At 37.3% G+C, this 10306-nt stretch overlaps 1 protein-coding gene across 1 annotated transcript in view; it reads right to left on the bottom strand.

The window, feature by feature from the left end:
- Positions 1–215: 215 nt before the first annotated feature.
- Positions 216–10306, bottom strand: part of LOC136239545 (uncharacterized) — a 15994-nt gene continuing 5903 nt past the window's right edge. Inside the window, exon 5 of the mRNA XM_066030290.1 lies at positions 216–442. Coding sequence (XP_065886362.1) covers positions 312–442 — 131 coding nt within the window. The 3' untranslated portion in view covers positions 216–311. The remainder of the gene's footprint in view (positions 443–10306) is intronic.

The raw sequence follows: 10306 nt of genomic DNA, 5'->3' as shown, positions 1-10306 counted from the left end.
TCACAAATTTTACAAGTAATGAGATAGTTTTGTGAATATATAATCGTGAAATGTTTCAGGTTTATACACACAGCTATTACCTACCAAATCTGTTTTCTAGACTTTCATGAATTAAAAAATGCAAAATTTGGATTTTACACAAAACAAAATTTTACAAGTTTCATCCCTCAACAATTTCCCATATATGGTATACAAGTTAAACCCTGAGCAGTGCCTTCGAATGCCAACACTATAAATTGGTGAATGTAGACATACAGACAGACGGACAGTTTTCAGTTTTATAACAGTGTGTGTAATGTATTAAAAATGTGTTAATTGTTAGTTCCAGTTGACCCATATCCTCCTGATCCTCTTATAGTATCATCCAGTTCATCAACCTCTACTACTGATGGAGTAGCTATCCTCTCTATTATCAACTGAGCTATCCTGTCTCCTTTATGAACTGTATGAGTAGAGTGATCAGTGAGGTATGGTGTAACTGAGGGGTCTGTAACTTGGTGTACAAGATTTCATGGCAGTATTTGAACATTTCGTTGGAAACATTTTTGTGTTAATTGCAATACTTGAATCATGTGATCTTAAGTTCCAAAAACTTTAGATTTCAAAATCAAATCTCTAACAATGCTGTACAAAATTTTAAGAGTTGCAGACTCCTCGTATGAAATCATTATGTTACACATACTGAACTATCATACAGTATGATAGTACTGTATGATAGTACTGTATGATAGTTCAGTATGATACACATACTGAACTATCATACAGTATGATAGTACTGTATAGTAGGGACTACAAAGGAGTAGGCGTGGCCCATGAAAAAACATCACCCAAAAACCAGCTTCAATTTTCTGACGACGATGAGGCAGTATTGGTTAGGTAAAACCATAGATAATAGAGTACTTAAAAGGGATAGGAAACGCAATAACGTGACGTCACCAAATACGTACATTCCTATTGGAATTCCGTGTAGTACGTCACGAACATACTCGTTACGCTTGCTGCGCTTGTATCAAAGAGAAACAAATTGTTGTAACGACAGAATTTTGTAACCAACGACTGTGAAACTTTGCTACAGTGAACTCAAGTAAGTAATCGAGGGAAATAGGATGGTACCAACCCTCAAGGAAGTTGTGCGCAAAATTAAAGGAGATTGAAAGTGAAAAAACGGCCCAAAAATTACTTTAAACCACTTAACTTTCTTCTTAAATATATTCTATCCTTTTAACTGTGATAAACCTATTCCTTACCATTTAACAGAGGGAACCAAAGGAAATATCGGAGCAAAACAGGAACTGTTGCTTGAAGAAACGACTAAGTATATTCCATTTTTAACCAAAAGTTTAAACCACCTTGCAGTACAACGCAACGGTAAAAGACTGTGTTGGTGACACGCCTAGCTTACCACAAGATTTGAAAGTGGAACCGGCTATAAAAGAATTGGTATGGACTAGGCATGGAGGTACTATGAGCGAAAGTATGACAGCGTGTAACAATCATGGTTAATGCGATACACTTTGTTACAAAATCTACGGTCTGAATTCTCTCGCCAAAATCTCTCACATAGGCCTAAATACTTGCTGTAGTCTGTTGGATTACTATTTACGCTGCTTAGAGCACTAATTTCCATGCTTGAGCACAAAACTGTCTTGTCCTTTCAAGTCACGCATAACGGAAATCAAACCGGAAATCGCTTACGTTTCCTATCCCTTTACTCTATTATCTATGGTAAAACTAAGCCCAAACAAGCTTTCAGATCAATCCAAAATGCTTTCAATAAGTTAATTGCTAAGGAATTTTTTAAAAATTATAAACAGAATTTTTACTGACTGATACCAAAAAATAATGGCTAAGGCTACAGGCTTAATTTTGTTCGACATTGTTTCGGCCCGAGAGGTGCCTTTTGGCATACCGCAGCGCATTCTTCATGGACTTCCCAGTGTCCTCCTTTGTGTCCCATTCATCTTGGCTGACAACAAAAGGTGTTGATTTGGTGGTAGCACATGATGGCTTCCCTTCATATTGGAAATCGTCTTCGTATTTTTCATAGTGGCTATTTAATTGCAGAGGTGCTTTTTGAACAATTCCTAACAGGTAGAGCTGGGCAATATCACAATTTCCTACCAATGATATATCACCACCTGAAACATCATAAATATCACAATATCCATACTAAGGTGGTATGGCAATATTTTCCAAGAAATAACCAGCACTTTTCTTGGATATAATTCGACTAGCACTCCATCAAAGAATTGCATCAGAATTACACTAAATATAGAGAATCACTGAAATACAACATTGCAATTTGAAGACAGTAAGTCACAGTATCAGATGTAAATATCCCAATATACAATAATATTGTGATATTGCCCAGCACTAGTAATGGTTGAACATGGCTGACAACGAAGTGTAATGGATACTTCACTTTTCAAATAATAATTGGTAGCTAGAACATGTGGCACCATTTCTTTCTTTTGATGTGGTATGTGTGAGTTCACCAGTCATAATAATTTCATTTAACAAAAAGTTAACAAACAAGTACACAAAAAATTTGGAATTATCAACTAGAGTAGGGACCATAGCACATTGATAAAAAGTACTGAAACAAGTTGGAGTAGTGCATGATATTAAACCACAGTAAAACAATAAGAAGTGTTATATCCCTACTGTGCCATAATGGAAATTGTCATAACAATTTAATGTTGTTACAATAACGTGTGTGTCTTTACAAGTGTAGGAGTGTGTGTACCCTCTATTGGAGTACATGACTGTTCTATTAGAGTATCTTGATACAAGTATAGGAGCTAATCTTCCTCTGACATAAACTTCTCCATATCCCATAGTCCCATTGTTACTACACTATTGACTACTAGTACAATACATACAATTATAGGATGGCTAGACACCAGCATGAGAATTTCTACCCTACTCAACCCATTTAGGGCTCCAAGTGCTATGCTGAAAGAAGCCATATAACTACTGTTTATTGCTGAAAAGTTCATCATAGTATAAACAATGAAGCAGTTACAGTACTTTAGAATAAATGTCACAGGACAACCAAGGAAACTTGCTGTACCAGTCTTCTTCACAAACCATTAAAGGGACACTAGTGTGACACTAGCAAAGCCTTGTCCACTATATACTATACTAGTGTCCATTAAGTACAGCTGTAATCTGAGTTCTGCACATTTCTACTTATTTTTGTGACTTGTATTATTTCAGACACCAAAGATAAATGACTTTGTATAATTTCATTTCTGTAGCCCCAACAGTATGTGCGTCTGTTTCATTGCTTGTTCATGATTTTCACAATTTGAGGTGTAATCTCTCACATCTTCAGTCGGGTAATCAAGACAACAGTAGCAGGCCCTCAGAATTCATACTGATTGCAATTACATTTTATAGTTGAAACATGGACACGAGTAACTTGCCCGAAATGTATGCACAAAGCCCGAGGGCTGCAGGTATACATATTAAGCAAATCACAAGTGCCCATGTTACAGCTAATATGTGACACTTCCATTCAGGCTGATAGCCTTGATGCCAATACAAGTGTAACCACTAGATTTGTTTTATATGCATGTCTGAAAGATTCGATTATGGTTAGGCAGTAACGTTGTAGCTACAATTGTTATAATAAACGGACAAGTCCTACGGAATAGCACAGAAAAGTCGAGTAGGACAAATTTTGGGTAATTCACAAGTGTTTTAATGCTTTTGCGTTGTTTAAAGACTAATCACAACGTATACTAAAGACCTAAAGGGGTAAGCTTCATTATAGAGTGGTTAACTCGTACCATCCGTAATGTGGGCGTGTCCGCATTCAGAAAACATGCTAAAATGCTTGTGAATGCACTGTAAGACTAGTTCTCACCTTTAAGTAACATTTTCCAACTTGCAGAATGGCAAGGATACTGAAACGCCTTCATTTGAGTGCTTCTTGTGGTGATCATCATGTGAGCATTAATTTATTCTCACAATTGATTTCAGTTTGAGCTTTTATAAAACAAACAGAGGGTGGTACCACTACCTTATCCACATCAAGGCCATGCTTGTTACGATGAAAGTGGCTTGCTCTTTTAGAAGTGCAACCACTTTCCCAGGATACATTTCAATGTACGCTGGTGTACATTTAGATGTCTCCCTGTGTTGAGGTATACATGGCAAATGTATCCTCTGGAATTCCTTTGATCTGAGGTGTCAAAGTGTTACCTACTAATGTATACCACTTTAGTGTGGACATTCAAAGGCGCCACTCAGCGCTCAGCGTTTAACTCACATATTTTCCAGACAATATCATAGGAAAGTGGTTTGCCAAAGGACTTTGATACCCAGCCAGTTCAAAGAAACAATGCACTTTGACTCGCTATATTGAGCAACATAGAGCTTTGTATGGTGGGACTTGTTTTTGTAGTGGTTGCTAAGCTGAGTATATTTGCTAAGATAGACTAGTTGGTTGTTAGTAAAGGATAATGAAGGCACAAAATAATTGTTTGGGCGATCGTGGATGCGTATTTCTACCCACCAGGTATCAGCCTTTGAACAGACCACAGAACAGCAAAGCTACTACTGCTACATTGAAATAGGTTAGTAACTTACAGTTCTAAGTACTTAACTTAATATAATAACTTACTTACTGTCCCAATAGCAAAGTTAGTTGGCTTAACTTAATACAAAAATGATAACAATATAAACTCCATCCCACAATTGCAAGTTTTCTAACATTGCATGTTGAAGCATAGTAACGTATTAATGACGTTTTAACATATGGACAACATTTTGATGATATTAGCCCATGCTATTAAAACCACGATCGATCTTCAGATGCTACTGTATAAAACAAATGGGATGAGTTCTCGTTAGTTTTTTCACCTATTAGGTGAGTGCGCCCCAAGTGATATATATCACTTATACCACAGCTGCTTGGGATTTTGCTGACATATACACCCGCAGCCCTCAGGCTTTGGGTATATATATCAGCAAAATCCCTCGCAGCCATGGTATAACTATTATATATCACTTATGGTTATGTGCCAGTCAATTCCTCTAGAAATTGTATAACTGTGTATGTGTATCTTTTCCACCCACACACACTGTACTGGCCATACACTGTTTGTACATGACATATTAGTAGGTTGTCCCATTGATTGGTCATAGGTGTAGCAAGATATTGTTAGATAGGGGAACACTCTCAGTTTGGTAGGGTACAATGTTGAAGAGCAAAATAAAGGTCAATACCTGCTAAGAATGGCTGTCCTCCACTAAATACACAATGTATCACTGATAAAGCACATAATCCTTATTCACAACTTCATACTTTGCTACACTGCTTCTCTGAATACTGTGACTGCTTTATTAGAGTAATTGACTCCTCTATTGGAGTATCTCCATCTTTTTTTTTGCAATTTACAATCAGAAAATTGCAAGAGAGGTAGACCCCTTGCCTCCTCGGGTTGCTATGCCTATGCCATTGGTGTTTGTACTTGGTTGTATGTGCCCCGGGCCTAGTTACAAAATTACGTCATAAATAAATAATAATTAATGTTTGAGAAAACTACAAGACTTACAAACTCTAGGTTCGGATCACCGGTGAACAAAGACACGAATGTATAATAACAAGCACACAGAAAAAAATAGGAATTTCAACTAGAGTAGGGACCATAGCACATCGATAAAAAGTACTGAAACAAGCTGGAGTAGTGTATGATATTAAATCACAGTAAAACAATAAGAAGTGTTATATCCCTATTGTGCATTTCCATTATGGTATCTTGAGTACAGTAGGGATATAACACTTCTTATTGTTTTACTGTGATTTAATATCGTTCACTACTCCAACTTGTTTCAGTACTTTTTATCAATGTGCTATGGTCCCTGCTCTAGTTGAAAATTTCAAATTTTCTGTGTACTTGTTTGTTAACTTTATTTGTAAATAATTATTATGACTGGTGAACCCACGCATACCGCATCCAAAATGGAACTGCACGCCCCAATTATTGTCTAAAAAGTGAAATGTCCATTACACTTCGTTGTCAGCTATGTTCAATGCATTATGCAGCATTTTGAATCAAGAACTGTTTGAAAATCACCTCTGCTATCAAAATAACCACTATGAAAAATACAGACAATTTCCGTTACGAAGGGAAGCCATCACGTGCTACCACCAAATTGACACTTTTCGCTGTCAGCAAAGATGAATGGGACACAAAGGAGGACACTGGTAAGTCCATGAAGAATGCATTGTACATACTGCGGTATGCCAAAAGGTACCTAAGCAACATCGAACGGTGAAAAAATTTAGCTGTAGCCTTAGCCGTTATCGAGTTACACTTGTCTGAAGGCATCAGTCAGTCAGTCAGTAGAAAATTCTGTTAAAAAATTTTTTTTATAAATCCGTAGCAACTTGTTGAAAGCGTTTCGGGTTGATCTAAAAACTTGTTTGGGCTTAGTTTTACCTAACCAATACTGCCTCATCGTCGTCAGGGAAAGTTGAAGCTGGTTTTTGGGTGATGTTATCTCGTGGGCCACGCCTACTCCTTTGTGGTTCCTACTATACAGTACTATCGTACTGTATGATATGGAGTTTTCGTGCCAGTGATTGAAACTGTAGTATACTAGTCATTGTAAGGACTGTACAATTTAGCTATTGTAAGTGATTATGTAATTGTATGTGTACTGTGTAGTTGTACGCATGCGTGTAGCTTGCTGTATGAGCATTAATTAGAACTCAATGAAATGCTACAGTGGCGACGAGGCTTGAACTTTCGTTGTTTTATTTTGTGTTTTTGAGTGCCTGACAACAAGAGGATGGCACAGTCATGAGTGGTAGAACCGTTTGACCCACACCCCTTCAACAATCAGAACATATTCCACGACAATGATCTAGCGCTCTGTAGGAAAACAAGGAATTGTACCACGCCCATTAGCTTGATCTACTCCATAGCTGAGTGGTGAGATTGAGATACTCTAATACAACAGTCACACTTGTATGTCATAGCTATGCTCTAGTAAAAAATTAACAAACTAGTGCAATTAATTTAAAAATGAAGTAGAGTTCCAGTGATAAAAAGCAATGAAGCAAGAGATAATGGTAGCTAGGAGGGAAAATCCCTAGCTACTTGGCATTGTATGTGGGAAAATTCCTACAATGCCAAGTAGTTAGGGATTTTCCCTCATAGCTACCATCATCTCTTGTTTTACTGCCTTTTATCACTGTAACCCGGCCTGGCCTACTTCATTCTTAATATTTTATTGCCACTAGTAATATCACATGACTTCTCATGTTGGGGCTGTGGATGAAACTTATTTGAGTCACTGTCTTAAAGATAAACTTTTCACCTTTGTCAAAGTAGTTAGCTAATTAATCCAATTTTATATTTTCAATAAATGGCAGCATTTCAGTGTTGACAAGTTAGCTAGCTAGTTCATGCTGTATTTTATAGTGTACCAAGTGTTTAGGGACAATTTAAGTAAACTTCTAGGATGTATGTACTTTATGAAATAAGGACATCTTGTTAATAAAGTGTTACTATTAGAAATGTACAGATACAACAAAATTATGGATTATGTAATGTATTGTAGTATGGTGCGTGGGCAGATCAAAGGCTGCCACCAGTGTTACAAATCAGTTGTAAACTAGTTTACAAATAATTGTAACATGGCCAAGTACCTCCTTTTGGCCACTCAACAATGAATATCAGACTTCAGCTACACCGGTCTAAATGATGTGGAAGCAGTACAATGGCTGGAGTGATTGACATCAACGATGGCACTTCACACTCCATAATAAAACACGCTACCAATGAATAAACTAGCTGACAATGAATTACCTAACCATCAAGACAGTAATTAGTGAGTAAAATCGTTCCTTGTACACAGCACTCAGCTATAGCCAATATTAGCTTTGTGTTCTTGTTCCTTCCATGTTACAAATAGGCGCCTTTGATCTGCACATGCGCCATGCCACAAATCAGTTAGAACACACCCATGAGGTTTGTATCTGATTTGTTAAGGGTAGGTATAAACAGTGGACCAGGGGACCAAGGACCCGGGGACCTAAGAGGATCCAGCTCTTTTTAGAATTTTATACACTTCACAATATTCTGTACTTGTGCTAGGTACCTCTGCAAGTAGTCTTGTGTGGCCAATCCACTTTTTGCCTGTCACAGTGTCTAGTCACACGATGTTTATACCAATTAGAAATTATAAGCACCTCTGAAAAGTAGAAAAGTGTCTGAAGCTGACTGTATTAACACTTGTGACTCACCTGCTGCACAATGAACATACTAGTCTATTGTTGCCTAGCTACTAAAGTTTAAAAACATTGTGCAAATGCACCGTGATGTATGAGGTTTGTTTGTCAAGTTCCCAGGCTGAAACTTGCCGGCTACGAAGCTTACTAGTAGCTAGTAATTGTTATTTCCCTGGAATATTTGTTTGTACAATGTTAGTAGCTAGGCAACATAATAGACTATTGTACAGCAGGTGAGTGGCCAATAAATGCTATAGGCGGAGACGCTTATAATTAATTTCTAATTGGTATAAACATCATGTGACTAGACACTGTGACAGGGAAAAAGTTGATTGGCCACACAAGACCACTTGCAGAGGTACCTAGTACAAGTATAGAATATTGTGAAGTGTATACAAGTCCAAAAAAAAGTTGGATCCTCGTGGGTCCCCTGGTCCATTGTGTATACCTACCTGACTTGTAAACACTCCAAACCTCATGGGTGTGTTACAACTATTACTTATTATATTGGGGTAGTTCAGTGTTGTATTCCAGTTATTGTCAGCAAGTTAACCTACACTAATTCAGCGTCAATTAGTGGAGACCCCATTTTTGTTTGGTTAGTTTTTGTGTTTGGAAATGTGTCACATTGTAAAGGTAAAATACAAAGAGGTGAAGATAAGAGACCCTGTCCCATCCTGATGATATCATTATCAATCATAATGAGTTGTTGTGTTTAATAATCCTAGATCATAATTAAAGGAAAAAAGAAATATTTACTACCACTGTTCAACTTGCTCACATCATCTGATATTACAACACAGCTAGCATCAAAATCAGCAAAGTATGGCAGCAATATGCAGCCTTTTGTAATGTGCTAAAGGATCTTCTCAAACAAAACTTGGTTTTGTAAGCACACATCCTTTGTTGTTTGCTATCTTATTGATGTGATCATTGTATTTGATCACTTTCACTACAGTTATTATATTAGTTTACACCATCATCATGGTTCTTGTAGCTATTAGCTTTTACTGTTGATCAAATATCAGTTGCTACTCAATGGTTGTCGGTTGTTAAAAATATACTAAAGAAGTGCAACTAAGCCTCCACCATAGATCAAGTCAGTTCTCTGTTTCCCATCTACTGCCCACATCTGGCTCTAAATATTTCATTATTCTGTATTCTTTCAGTATTTTCCTTGTATTCCGTACAGGGTCAGTAACAGCCATCTTGTAACAGTGTCAGCAGTGTGATCAAGTTGGTACAAATTCACATTTGTGTTATTCTGGTACAACCTTAAGCGTGTTCTTATGATTGTGCAGGGCAAACAATGGCTTGAAAATCTGCCAATTTTGTAATGGAATAATGAAAATGGACAACCCATATGCAAATACGCTTGAGTCCAGGATGGGAAACAGAGGGTTTATTTGGAGTGACCTAATATACCCTTTTCAGCAGGAGTATAATAATGCCTCAATGTGAGGCAAGTAGTGAGTGAGCTACTCACTGATGTATGATGTCATACTCACAAGCACATGTCTTGTGTAGCTGACAAGACGTCTGACACTCGACTGCAGAAGCACAGAGCCACCCCCACTTCCATGTGCTTACAATAGCATTTATTAAATGGATTTCAAAATAAACACAGTTGTTAAATAGATTTTGAAATACGTAAGCACTGGAGACATCATGTGGGTATGGACTTGTGTACAAACGTGAGCATGAATTTTACCTGTTGTATAGAAATGTAAAATGTATTTTGAAATTGTCCGCATCAGTGTCCACCCTTTCCAACTAACCATCAACAAACTGCTTAATTAAATATTACAAGGCTGCTCTCCTGCAATAGTTTAGCATTCTGAGGCATCCAGACATAATGTCCGTACAACAATAAAGTTAACCAGTCAATATACAATATTGACCGGAAATTGTCTGGTTGTTAAACGTTGTTTGAGCTCTGTACAGTATAGCAGAAAATTTTGGCAGAAGATTTTGGTGAATTGATCTTTGACAGAAATTGGCAAATGAATACACCACATTACATTACCAACCCAATTTAGTTACCACAAATGACAAAAG

The sequence above is a fragment of the Dysidea avara genome, chromosome 11, assembly GCF_963678975.1.
Source record: "Dysidea avara chromosome 11, odDysAvar1.4, whole genome shotgun sequence".
Classification (NCBI taxonomy): domain Eukaryota; kingdom Metazoa; phylum Porifera; class Demospongiae; order Dictyoceratida; family Dysideidae; genus Dysidea; species Dysidea avara.
This window is presented reverse-complemented; position numbering and strand designations above follow the sequence as displayed.